At 42.4% G+C, this 14,143-nt stretch overlaps 2 protein-coding genes across 3 annotated transcripts in view; one reads left to right on the top strand and one right to left on the bottom strand.

The window, feature by feature from the left end:
* LOC112153396 (toll-like receptor 1) overlaps positions 1 to 14,143 on the top strand; it is a 43,439-nt gene that overhangs the window by 27,540 nt on the left and 1,756 nt on the right. The window lies entirely within an intron of this gene.
* tmem178b (transmembrane protein 178B) overlaps positions 1,299 to 14,143 on the bottom strand; it is a 52,718-nt gene continuing 39,873 nt past the window's right edge. The window contains exons 4-5 of the mRNA XM_024283645.2: positions 9,974 to 10,111; positions 1,299 to 2,301 (exon numbers count right to left, since the gene is read on the bottom strand). Of these exons, the coding sequence (XP_024139413.1) occupies positions 2,051 to 2,301; positions 9,974 to 10,111 (389 nt within the window). The 3' untranslated portion in view covers positions 1,299 to 2,050. The remainder of the gene's footprint in view (positions 2,302 to 9,973; positions 10,112 to 14,143) is intronic.

Below are 14,143 nucleotides of genomic sequence, written 5' to 3'. Positions count from 1 at the left end.
GTGGCGATCATGCTCTAGTATTGGGTAGCGACTGTCTGGTGTGAACACCATATGCTAAACGCTGGTTCTTGAATGTGCGTCACATCCCGATGTGAATGTGGGATTGGAATTCCATCTCTTTTGTTTGGAGATGATGTGCTCCTTTTGGGTTCATCAAGCTGTGACTTCCAGCTCTCTATGGCAGGAGCAGGCAAACTTTTTGACATGTGGGTCACAAAAGATTCTGAAATTTGGACCAGAAGCAGATGCAAGGACTGATTTGGTAATCAACCTCATAAAATAAAAAAATAATATGTAATTTTGACGAAAACATGCTTTAGTCTTGATTGAAATTAAAATATATACGTATTAAAACAAAACATTTTGGAGTTTATTTCTGAACTTTTGTTCTCTTTCTGGTGATCCAATGGTTAATGTCCCTGAAGAGACAACGCAAACTTGAAGAAAGTTCCACACCTGTGGTGTTGGAATGATGAAAAAAACCTTCTCATCTGCAACCTTTAACACTAAAAGAGCCATTTGGGTCAATTTCTCACCGACCACAACCCAGCAGGGGCCACACATCCTTTAGAAAAGTAAAACTTTGTATTTATGTCATTGTTACTCTTATCAGAAATATAAACTATACTTTTTTTTTAGCATACATAGAACAAACTTTAGGACAAAATAGATTGTTTTGCCCCAAATATGAATGTTTATAACTTTTAACAGAGGTTCACAAGACTTCCTTTCAAAATAAAAGTCTTTCTGTGTCATATAGGATCATCTCGATGGAGCAAATCTAGTGGCAGGTAGTGTAATGTCAGCAATGGAATATACATATATATATATTTAAACATTTTTGGTGCTTCTTAGTCAGAAGTTCATAAATCTAACTTTATACAATTAAAACAGAGCTAATTAATAGTATTTTTTTAACCATGAGGCACACTGGAATTTGTCAAAATGTTTAGTCCTCAATTATTGAACCACTATGTCTATTGTGCTTTGGAGGCTCATAGAGTGATAAGTTATTTCACTTTTTAAACCTTTAACCAGAGAGCCACAGTGGAGGGGTAGAAGAGCCAGACGTGGCAGGTTGCAGACTCCTGGTCTATGGGGAGAAACTAGAAAAGCAGGGAAAGGGAAACAATAGTTAGAATGTTAATTTGGAGGGCCAGATTAAATGGGCCGTAGTTTGCCCACCCCTGCTCTATGGAGAGGTTTGTGAAGTCTGAGATCAGAGTTGAGGAACTATTTGAGGTGAGTCTTCTCAGTGAGGCAGTTCAGGGATGACTCATGCCAAAGCAGACCCAGGACACTTTTCAAAGATTATATTTCTGTTTGCTGGGAAACACTCCTGTTTCGTCCTAGAGGAGGTGGGAGAGACTGCTGCCCCCATGACCCGATCCCAGGTTAAACACACACCCATCTCTGTGAGTAAAAGAAAAATAATGCCACAGAAAGCATTTGTCTTGAACTTGGCCAACAGTTTGTTCACAACATGGAAGGTTCAGTTTGAAGTAAAATACACAACAGGAAATGACAAATGTGTGTATAAAATGATAAGAGGCCGATTTGTTCCCCTGGTGGAATGGACTGCGCCTGATGACAGCGGTCAGTTGTTATTCTGTACAACATTGTACATGGGTGGAGGTCTTTGACACCTTAAGGCTCGCCTGTCACATGGAACCGGAGGAGCTTGGATGAGAGCCTCCAGCCAACTGAAGTCCAAACCTGCAAATCCGACGATTCTGTCACCGCAGAACCTCCAGGTCCTCACTAGATCCAGTAGTCTGATCTCTCTGAAAGTCTCTCTGAGCTCATTCTCATGTTTCCATGAAGACTGTCTGAGATCTTCCGTTCAACATCAAAATTAGCACAATTTTGACTTTTTTGAAGACTTCTGAAGTTCTTCGTGTTTTTCAAGATAACAGATTATCAAGACAGCCATTTTAAACACACGCACAAATAAAAAACTGGAACCAGGGGAGGATGGTAATGAGCAGACCGATGAACACAGAAATCTATATTCCTTTTTGTTCTCAGTCAGCAGCGCTCCGCGTCTCCTTTAGCAGACGGTGCCGTTCTCTTGCCGGGATTTGGGGCAGGTGGATCTTGGTAAAGGTTGGACGGAGGGCGCCAGGGTGCAGAAGAAACCAGAGATGAGGGTGAGTCCGAGGCCTCCCCAGGCACAAAACATGGACCAGCCGTAGCCGTGGCCGATGTCATCGGGCAGGCCGTACAGGTTCCGGGGGTAACGCGACAGCTCGAAGTTAATGCCAGCAACACATGTGCAGAGGGAGATGATGCAGAAGGTTCCTGCGAAGACAGAAACAGAGTCAATGCAGAGCCAGAGCGGGGTTCATGGAATAACAGGTGTGCTTGGTAAATTTATGTGTGCTAAAATATTCAAACAATGTCAAAAATCAGAATAAAGATTTACTTTAAAAGTCTATATTTCAAACACGGAGGAACCAAAACTCAATCGCTTTTTATTGTTTTTTAATAACCAACACTTAAAAGGCACTTCCCCAAAACGTTTTATTTCCATCACTCCCGCAAAGTCCTCCCCATTGTCCTTATTCAGCCAATAGCTGCAGCCAACCAGTCCAAACCCCCAACAACAGGTTGAGTGACAGAACGAGGGTCAACCAGCATCTCTGCCCGATGCGTTCACTGAACTCTGGACCTTTGAACGCACTCGAACAGCCCATCTACATTCCCCCCGATCAGCATGTTTAATTCGATCATAGCTGGTCTATAAATGTGATGAACACTCCAACATATAAAGTTGTGTTTGTGATTTAAGCTTGTGAGTTTTGGCACATATAGAAAAGTTCCAGTCGCCTATGTTCAAAGAGTGTGTTTTTTAAGTGTAGTGAAAATTATTTACAACCAACTAAACCGATTTCAAAAAACTATTTATGTGTGAAAACGTTCAAGTTACATTAGTGATATCAAATTATGAAAATTAAATAGAAAAAAAGTATACAAAAAGGAAAGGAAAGAACCCTTTATAAGAGCAGTCACTAAGTTGTTTGCTTGGTTTCTTTTTCTGCCGATTGCCTCTCCTGCCCTCTATCTGGGTCTAGTCCAGGGTGCTCATACTCAGGCCTCGAGGGCCGATCTGCCACTGAAGCTCCTTCCTGGCTGAACACACCTGATCCAGGTCATCGACAGCAGATATGTTTTCTGGAAACCGGCTCTTGAGGCCTGGATTTGGACACCCCTGGTCTAGACGATTGAACCCCCCCTCACTCAGCACGTTGGTGAAACGTGCAGACCTTCAGCGCCCCCACCTGAGCGCTCGCTGCTGTCTTCTCGGGAGCGGCAGAAACAGTTTCTAAATTTGGCTTGGCTGTGGGAGCGCTGCGAGCAGTCGGGCAGCTCTGCTGTGATTGGTCTCCTGCAGACTGACTCAGCTCATTTCTGCTGCTTTCATTACCAGGGAACATAATTGGCTTTTTAATTGCCTGTTTCCCACACAGCTGGGAGGGGATCGGGGGGGCAGCTTGACTCTGAGGCTGATCATCATGGAGTCTGCACATGCCTCCCGCCAAACGTGTGCATCAGAGTGTGTGAGGTCTTCATCGACTGTTTGAGAGACAAACTGGGACACATGGCTGCCAGTGGGTCGGAGGGGGGGGGGCACTTATGAGCCTTCCTCTCACTCCCTGCTGATTAACAGTTATTAACTACCTGAGACGCAAACACTGACCAGTGTGGTCTCACTGTGGGAGGAGGCGTGTCTGTTTGTCTGGAGTCAGAAATGAAAAAGAAAAAAGCTTTGAAAAGATGTTGAACAATGACAGGAGCAGCCTGCAGGGGGCAGCAGGAATTGGTTAAAGTTTAAAGGCCTATACCATGCTAAATCAACTTTTTGAATCTTTAAGTGTATCATACTGTTCATCCTTGGCTATAAACAACCCCAAACTATGTTTTGATCCATTCACGGATTTCTGCATATTCCTCTAAAAACCTCTGAGCACCAGCCCCTCCCAAACCTCTAATGAGCTGATGTCACACAGCTAGAACAGCCCCTTCCAGGAAGAGTCTGCACAGCCAGCACTGCCCCCAGGCTAACACAAACATCTATTTCTCTGCAAAGCTAGCAGTGCTCAGCGACCAAGCCTCACCACTCAGATAGCAGTGTTCGGCGAACTAGCTTCAACGCCCAGCTAGCAGTGCTCAGTTGCTAGCCTCACTGCTCAGCTAGCAGTAGTCAGTCGCTAGATTGGTATTAGCAATGGCAGGGGCTACTACAAGCAGACAAACAGTATCCGCATTCATGTTTGCAAAAGTTCGAATGTTGTTTGTTTTCGTGGGACAAACACAGACACGCTGCTGAGGCTGGCTCTAGGATGACGTCATGAAATGGGCGGCGCTCACAAGGAGCTAAAGGCGGAGCTTCAGAGATCGAGGCGTCTTATTTCCGGGTTGGAAAAGAACTCCCCAAAACAACTCATACTTGATAAATAATTAATTAAGGTAATATATGATCCTTTATATGTATATAGTTCACTCTGAAAGGCTTTAGACAAAGTCAAGACCTGGGAACCAGATCTGGTTCTCTGGTTAATTCTATCCGGCCCTCCAGATCATTTTATTTTATTGTTATTAATGGCCCGATGTTATCTTGTACTTTTTCTAACTTATATAATTATGACAAAATATTTTTATGGAGATTAAAATATTGAAAGTTATTTAAGGTTTAAGTTGATTTTTTGTTGAATATTATTCCTGTATTTTGTTATTCATAATTATGTTAAAAAGTTACAGTTTTAAAGTCTTAAAAATGTATTTTTAGAGTAATCATTAAATGTTTATCTTGTTCGGTCAGTGACCTATGGTCTACTTTAGATTTTGCCCCTTTTTGCCCACCTCTGGCTTAAGAAAAGCATGCTACAGACACTTTATAGTCCCACTCCTCCTATATATACATATATTTTTATTGTAAAATCGTTCCTAGTGGTCTTTTTATTATGATTATGAAAGTTGTTGGCCTAATCAAAAAGCCTGTCATTTTTTAAGATATATTTTCAATTATTTTTTAATTTCGCCTATGAGTTGTGGGTTGGACTGTTGGCGGGGACGTAGGCATGCGTTAAAATTCCAGCATTCCTTTGTTTACACCCTCTCCTGTTAGCTTACAGCCCCTCACAACTCTGACCTAATGTTAGGGGACTTTAGAGACAGTATTAGACCCTTCCCAATTAAAAGTAGGGGTGTTAGACTCCAGGCCTCTGGCATCCAGCTGGTTTCAAAGAAATACTGGCTTATCGGCTGCTGATTACCTGGACCAAGTGTGATTAACCAATAAGGAGTTGGACAGCAGCCCTCGAGGCCTGGAGTTCTATACCTGTGGTCTATGTCTTTTCTCTGAATAGGTGGCAGGTTTTTTTCATGTGTCTGATTATCTCTGCATGAATGGAATCACTTGGGGTTCACAGTTGTCACGTTGTCATAGTGACGATCATGGTGGCTCCATGGTCAGAGGTCAACAGCATCACAGAAACGTCCTTAAAATGCACACTACATCTGCTCCGTTTCCATGGTAACACAGAACAGATGGAAGCGGGCTGCATAATGAGCGGCTGGTTCTGTCGCGTGAACTGCCGCCTTTCACTTTGACTCACAGAAACCTTTAGAGTTTATGGTAATGCTTCCTTTGACATCACAGTACTTACTGGGTATTTATTAGGGGTGTGCCAAAATATCGATATTGCGATATATCGCGATATTTAGTCCTGCGATCGATTCTCGATGGGTTCTCACCGAGTATCGATATTATATTTTCATTTAAAGAGGCTGTAGCGCTGAGCGTCTGAGTCACGCGCCGGAACTATGGGCGCACGCTGCGTCGGACTTTTAATATCGATGCACGCGCTCATTCGGGAGAAGCACCGGTGAGATACAGGCTCTGTAGCGCGTGTGTGTGTGAAGCATGCCTACTGTCAGCATTTATCCTCCATCTGTAGGAGATCCAGCCGGTAAGAAATGACTTTGTCTGAGCGCTAGAATGTCAGCGATCTCTTACTTTCTGTTTGCTATGGGAACTGAGCGCGTGCTACGCAGTTGTCTGTGTATGCTTCAAGGAGCGTCGGAATTTTCGCTTTCATGCACTTCAATGTTTAACCTGCTGCTGTACGGTGTAACTTTGATAAATTTATAATGTGACGTTTTCAAACAATGTAATTACTTGTTGCTAATGTTAATTTTAAAGTAATTCTTAAATAAAAAAGCAGGATTTGATGTATGAAGTTAAATTTAAATGTAATTAAACTAAAGTACATGAATTCACTGTAAAATTAGGGAGAATGCTAATTAATTGAAGCACTTAAAATTATATTTATTGCCATTATTATGTGTGTTTTAAGGTTTTTACCTATTGACTGCTGACTGACCAAATGGAAAAATGATAAAAATTGGAAAAATAATCTCAAGTAACAGTCTGAGTAAATCAGCCTTTATTTTTGGATGCTCAGCCCTTTTCAAGTGAGAGAAAAGTGCACAAAAAATTAGGTCAATTTTGAGAGAGGCTGTAAAACATTATATTCATCATCCTTTGGTGTGACGTTCTTTTGGAGGTAGATAGCTGTCACTACTTGACTTATTTAATATTTGTTCTGTTTACAACAATTCTGCACTAAGTAGTGTCACTGCTGATCATGTTTACTATTGTTTACATTGAATCTGACAGACAATTCCAATTCAGTTGTTGTCAATGTTTGTCAAATACATAGTATTACTGATTTCAGCAATTTTGCACAAAAGTGTCTATAATTTGTTGCACAAAATAAGAAAAGTTGTTTAGTATGATTGTGTTTAAGGTAAAAAAGATATATTTATATATGGGGATATATTTCCCCCCAAAAACATGTTCTATATAATGGTAGTTATTAGAGAGGATTTTTACCAATTATCGCAGTATCGCGATATTATCGATATCGTGAGCCATGTATCGCGTATCGTATCGTATCGTGAGGTACCCAGTGATTCCCAGCCCTAGTATTTATGGGTGCCTTCATGGTACCTACGTGGTACTCGTATTATACTTATGATGTGCTTCCATAAGAAGTTCATATGTTTTTCTTGGTGGTTGGTGTTTATGAATTGCTTAAGATGTATGTGAGTTCATATTTCAGGGATCTTACCAGATGTATGAAGAGAGTAGGTACATCAAAACTACCTTTGAGTACCTTATATTTGTGCTGTAAGTTTATGTCTGTTTGATGGTACTTACCATGAGTCAGAAGACAGTATTTACAAAGAATAAGGTGACTATTTTGGAGTTTAGCTAATATTTCAGCTACATGCTAGCTGTTTTAGCTAACCTAAGTTTTTAATAGTTTTTCAGCCTACTGTAGCATTTAGATCATATTTTAGCTACCAATCAGCTTCAGCACTTTCAGCAATCAGCTTCAGTGTTTTTAGCTATCAATTTCAGCATCTTCAGCAGCCAAATTCAGCTTACAGCATTCATACTTGCATTATTGAAGGTAATGCTATATATCTAGTTCATAGTTACGTTAAAAAGTTACGGTTTTGAAATGATAAAAATGTCGTTTACAGTCTTCAATAAATGTTTATCTTGTTCGGTCTGCAAACTAATGCGTGTTTTGGATTTTGGCCCCTTGTGTGATTGAGTTTGACAACCCTGCTTTAAGTAAAGTAAAACTTTATATGTTGTAAATACTCACTCAAGTACAATATAATTACCTTGTAGGTACAATGTAGATAGCATATGTGCCGGTCAAGTACTCCGTCAGTACTGTATTTTAAAAAGCAGCATTACCAATGTCACCTATAATTTCAGTACAAAATACTTTGTGGTTAAATATTAGTTTTTTTTCTTTGGAGTGAAATTATTTTAAGATTACAGTTTCTTGGTCAAAAGCCTCACTTTTTTCTCTCAGGGCAACGTCTGTGCATTTGATAAGCAACTTTGAAGCAAAAAAGTGTAATTTATATCTGCAGTTATGGTCTGATCCATTCTTTCTTCTTTCAAAACATTTTTTTTCCTTTTGAACATGTTAAAGAGCTGAAGCAATAGTCACAGCTGCACTGGTGAAGACAAAAAAATATGTGAACTCCTGTCTATCAGCTAGAATTCTGACCTTAAAGACCTTTAGTCCCCTTAAAATGGTGTACCTCCCCTCCACTTGTCCAAAATCAGACACACCTGTTTGAGGTTGTTAGTTTCATAAAGACTCCTGTCCACCCCATGCATTCAGTAAGACTTCAACTACTAACATGACCAAAGAGCTGTCCTAAGACACCAGAGACTAAATCGTAGACCTCCACAAGACTGGAGAAGGCCACAGGGAAATTACTAAGCAGCCTGGTGAAGAAAGATCCACTGTTGGAGCGATGGGCTGCACGGTGGCGCAGTGGTTAGCGCTCTCGCCTCACAGCGAGAAGGCCCCGGTTCGACTCCCGGCTGGGACCTTTCTGTGTGGAGTTTGCATGTTCTCCCCGTGCATGCGTGGGTTTTCACCGGGGACTCCGGCTTCCTCCCACCGTCCAAAAACATGCTTCATAGGTTAATTGGTGACTCTAAATTGCCACTAGGTGTGAATGGTGAGAGTGAATGTGTGTGATTGAGGCCCTGAGACAGACTGGAGACCTGTCCAGGGTGTACCCCGCCTTCGCCCATCAGTAGCTGGGTTAGGCTCCGGCACCCCCGCGACCCCGAAGAGGGAAGAAGCGGTCAGGAAAATGAATGAACGTTGGAGCGATTCTTAGAAAATGGAAGAAGCTAAACATGACCTCTCTCCGACTGGGGCTCCATGAAAGATCTCACCTGGTGAGAAAGGTGAGTACTCAGCCCAGAACTACACAGGAGGAGCTGGTCAATGACCTGAAAAGAGCTGGGACCACCGTTTCCATGGTTACTGTTGGTAATACACTAAGACGTGATGGTTTGGAGGTTCTCCTGCTTAAACCAGCTCATGTCCAGACCTTATGTTTGACCATTTTGATGACCCAGAGGAATCATGGGAGAAAGTCATGTGATCAGATGAGACCAAAATAGAACTTTTTGTTCTTAATTCCACTCGCCGTGTTTGGAAGAAGAAAAATGATGAGAACCATCCTAAGAACACCCTCTCTTCTGTGAAGCATGGGGGTGGTAGCATCATGCTATGGGATGTTTTTCTGCACATGGGACAGGAGGAATTCACTGTATTAAGGAGAGGGTGATCGGGACCATATATCGAGAGGTTTCGGGGAGCAACCTCCTTCCCTCAGTCAGAACATTGGAGATGGTCGTGGTTGGTTCTTCATACATGACAATGACCCCAAGCACAGTCAGGAGAACCAAGAAGGAGCATATCAAGGTTCTGGAGTTGCCTAGCCAGTCCTAAACCCGATAGAAAATCTTTAGGGAGCTCAAACTCTGTTTTTGTCAATGACAGTCAAGAAACCTGACAGATCTAGAGAAGATCTGTGAGGAGCAATGGACCAAAATCCTTCCTGCAGTGAAGAACTACTAGAAATATTTGACCTGTAGAATCACAAAGACAACTGACCAAATATTAACAACGATTTTATCAGGGGTTCAAATACTTATTTGCAGCAGTAGCACACAAACACATTACTTTAAAGTAATATAATGTGATTTTCAGATTTTTATCATAGTTTATGTCTCTCACATGCGAACATGGATATAAGATGAACATCTTAGACCCCTCCATCATTTCTAAGTGGGAGAACTCAGGGTGTTCAAATATTGTTAGCCTCAGTGTATAGACTTAGTGTGCCTTTCTCAAGGACACATTAACACCTAGATTCAAATCATTGCACACCATGAAAACATTCAAATCAATTTGCTTCTGTCTAGAAACTAGGAAGAGTTTTTCAAAATATTGGGATGCCCTTTGAAATTCGTTTCCTGCTGTATTTTATTGCAGATCTTTGATTCTAAGAAAAGGAAAACACAAAACTTCTGAGAAACACTTCTCGGTGACCTCATTCCTCATGTGTGCCTTACCTCCCATGAGGAACAGAAGCCCCGCCACATACTGCATGAGGCCCCGGTCCCAGCAGCAGCCCAGCAGGCCGATGATCCAGCCGAAGAGGATGATGGCCACGGCCATGCCCATGAAGCCCGCCGTCATCCTCCGCAAGTCTGAGAAGAGAAGAGAGCAGAGGGTTTAAATTGAGAGCCGTGAAGACGGCCCGCTCCACCACAGCTTGAACCACATCTCCAAAACTGCTTTTAGGATCTGTGGAATTCTGCTGCAGACAAAGCTCACAAACCTGCAGTGCAGGTGAGGCGCATCTAAAGTTATCCAAACCTCCAATGGGACAAACTGTTTTCATTCTCAAATTACAACTAAAATTCATAAAATAGTGATTTCTACAAAAGTAAAAGTCTTGTGTTACAACACAGTCACATGTACCAAAATGCCACCACGCTGCGACCTAAATGTAAAATATTTGGTAAATTTGGCGGGTGGCCACGCAGTAGCATTTGTAATCCGGATGCAGTGGTTGTATTTTTACACATGGAGGTTTTAAGAAAAAGTTATAATTTTACGGTGACCAGATGATTTGGCACATTTGGAGGTTGTGCATTGGACTCTGAGTTGAATTTTATTCCACAAATTAAAGATATAAGTACAACAGGATTTTATCATCTTAAAAATATTGCCAGAGTCTGCCCATTTCTCTCCCTTGCCAGCACAGAGGTACTAATGCATGCTTTTATTTCCAGTAGATTAGATTATTGTAATGCACTGCTCTCTGGTCTTCCCAGAAAAAGGATATCAAACCAACTATTACGAAACTCAGCTGCACACGTGCTGACGAGAACCAGGGGGCGGGAACTCATTACACAGATTTTAAAATAACTACATTGGCTCCCTGTGCAATTCAGAATTGATTTTAGAATTATTTTATTGGTTTACAAATGTTTTTTAGGGCATCGGGCCTCCTTATTTATCTAATATGATTTTAAGGTATGAACCCTCGCCCTTTTAGTTATTCCAAAAGTTAGAACTAAAACATACGGCGAGGCCTCATTCAGTTATTATGGACCTCGCCTGTGGAACAGCCTCCCAGAATGCCTCAGGGCCGCAGAGACTGTTCATGTTTTTAAATGAAGGCTCAAGACCTACCTTTTTAACCTGGCTTTTAGTTGAAATTTAGAAAGCTATTTTATATTTTGTTTTATGCTCTCTTTTTTACCTAAATATTTATGTACTTTTACTGATTTATGTCTGTCTATTTTATTTATTTATTTGTCTGGTTATTTATATCTGTTTTTATTTTATTTTTTTATCTATTTTACTCCTTTTACAGAGGGATCCTCCACATCAGTAATTGACCTTTCTCAGTGAACAGGGGATAGTGGGATCTCCGGGGTCTGGCTCTTTGCTAGGATCTGGGGGGGGTCCTGTGGTAGCGTACTCTGTAAACTTGATTGGGGGTCACTAGTGTGGACAGGTCCCTAAATATTGTTTCCTCACTTCAGTACAAAGCCATAATTTTAGTATTTATTTATTTTTATACCCGACTATGGTGTGGAAATATGTTGACTAGTGGGTGTGTGTGTGGAGGGGTTTGGGGTGGGGTGTTCCTCCTTGAATAATCTCTTGTTCTTTGTTTTTAAAGTTTGGTGGCAGTCTGATGGCATTTTGGTGGCAGTCTGATGGCAGTCTGGTGGCATTTTGGTAGCAGTCTGATAGCAGTCTGATGGCAGTCTGGTGGCAGTCTGGTGGCAGTCTGGTGGCAGTTTGATGACAGTCTGATGGCAGTCTGATGGCAGTCTGGTGGCATTTTGGTGGCAGTCTGATGGCAGTTTAATAGCAGTCTGGTGGTAGTCTGGTGGCTGTCTGGTGACAGTCTGGTGGCAATCTTTTTTTTGGTGACAGTCTGATGGCAGTCTGATGTCAGTCTGGTGGCAGTTTGGTGGTAGTCTGATGGAAGTTTAATAGCAGTCTGGTGGCTGTCTGGTGACAGTCTGGTGGCAGTCTGTTGGTAATCTGATGGCAGTTTGATGGCAGTCTGGTGGTCAATCATTTTTTTTTTTGGCAGTCTGATGGCAGAAAGGCAGCAATTGACTGATCAAAGGATTTCCAAGGTGCTTAAAATTGTCTGATGATCGGCTGATTTCAGACCGCCACCCTCCTGCGCCTTTTCTGCCGTCCAACTGCCACCGTCTGATTGATAGAAATCATACGGTAGCAGCTAAGGCTTTCGATGAGGGTGTTTACATGGGCTGGGGTCCCAGTAATGACCAGGTATTAATCTGGTGGTCTCTGCCACTGTGGTCCATTAATGGTGCCTAAAGGCGTTGATATCACCACAGAGACTCTGAGACCTGCATATTATCAAATTGCAGTTGATGCTAAAAGGATACGAAGAAGACAGAACATTGTTGTTTCTTGGGAGGCATGTTGTCTAAAAATGTGTGTATTAGTAGATTGACAAGATTATAATAGGGGCTTAAAATCTGAGTTGTGAATGACCAGTGGTGAATACTTTTTATATATTCCCAGGCCATCAGGCGGCTTGATATGGACAACTTCTGTCCGGAGACATTCACACATTGTCCAATCAGAGCTGCTGCGGGCTGGTGATGTCATTACAAAATCAGGCCTATTTGTTGCCTGATTTTGTAATGACATCATTTCCATTGCTTGACTGACTGACGCCTGACGGCCGCCGTCTACCATTTATGACCACACCAATGAATTTTAAAAAATTGGAATTTTGAAATTTCGCCATCACTTGGTGGCAGTTCTATTCGTCCAAACACTTTCACAAAGCATTGTAGTGGCACAAATACGACTTCATAGACATGAAGCTCCGTTTGAAGGCGACAAACGCTTCAACCTAGTGACTCCAGAAACCCTGATGAGAAGGGAGAATCCTTGTCAGCTGCTGCTCTCATTCATCAATGAGGTGAAGACTCTCTCCACCAGACCTGAATGTGGTTTTTTCACCTGCTGAAAGATCACATCAAGCTTCTGAAGATGCTTTGACTTCTGGAGAAAGCCGAACAGAAGAGGGGGATCCTGAAATGTTGACGTGAAGGTCTGCAGACGCGCAGCATCAGGAGCTCCAGCTGGATCCTCCTGATTGCTGATGGTGAATATGTGTGGATGATAGATAACAGTGTTCATGTGTTACAGTATCAGTATGCAGCAGGCTGCCCCCCTCCCCCCATGCTTTCCATTGTTCAGCTCAGAGCAGCAATTCCCTTTTAATTGAGTTTACTGCTGCGGGACCGACGGCGCAATGAAATATTATTTGATGAAAAGGAAGCAGCAGCATGGAAACATCGATTCATTTGGAAGGGGGGGTGGGGCAAAGGCGGTTTGCTGAGCTGAACGTTTTGAACCCTAGAGCACCCCCCCCCACCCCCCCTTCTCTCATTTCAACTGTTTCCATAGATCTCCTGTCTGAACTGCAGGAACCTTTTTGTCCGTTTCCTTCTCTAATGCTGACATCAGCAAAATGTGATTGGAAACGACCAAGATCCTTCCTAAACCTTCTCTCTGTCTGACAATAATCCATGTAACCCTTTCAAACCACATCAGGGCTGTACGGTGGCGCAGTGGTTAGCATTCTCAACTCACAGCGAGAGGGCCCTAATTTAAATCCTGGCTGGGACCTTTCAGTCCAAAAACATGGTCCTTAGATTAATTGGCCCCTTGTGCGATTGAGTTTGACCCCCCTGACATTCTCACTCCCATCTCGTCATATATGGGAGTATGGTTCAGGCCCCCTCCGCATCACTTTTTTGATGTTTTGGGTGTCTCCAACTCGCCGTTTATTGACATATATACACCAATATACCATATATACATGTATATATACATGTGTATATATACAGGTACCGGCCACCTTTGTGTGGGCTGGTACCAAGCAACCCATGGACCGGTACCGGTTCGTGACCCCTAAACTGCTTACTGCTATTTAGTTTGAAAACATCTGAATACATATCAATCCCGGCTCATCCTGGGTGAAGATCTGCTTCATGAATACTGTGGTGTTAAAGGGGAGGAGCTCTGCAGAGGATCCATGTGGAGGAAGTTCCCTCCCATCACAGAAGCACAGTTTCTCACAGACTCTGTGAGAAACTGGTCACTCTTGGCATCCCTCCCCCCACATGCAACTGGATCAACAACTTCCTCTCAGACCGCTCACAGGC

The sequence above is a fragment of the Oryzias melastigma genome, linkage group LG23, assembly GCF_002922805.2.
Source record: "Oryzias melastigma strain HK-1 linkage group LG23, ASM292280v2, whole genome shotgun sequence".
In the NCBI taxonomy this organism is placed as follows: domain Eukaryota; kingdom Metazoa; phylum Chordata; class Actinopteri; order Beloniformes; family Adrianichthyidae; genus Oryzias; species Oryzias melastigma.
Note: the sequence above shows the minus strand (reverse complement) of the source record. Positions and strands in the feature narration are given on the sequence as shown.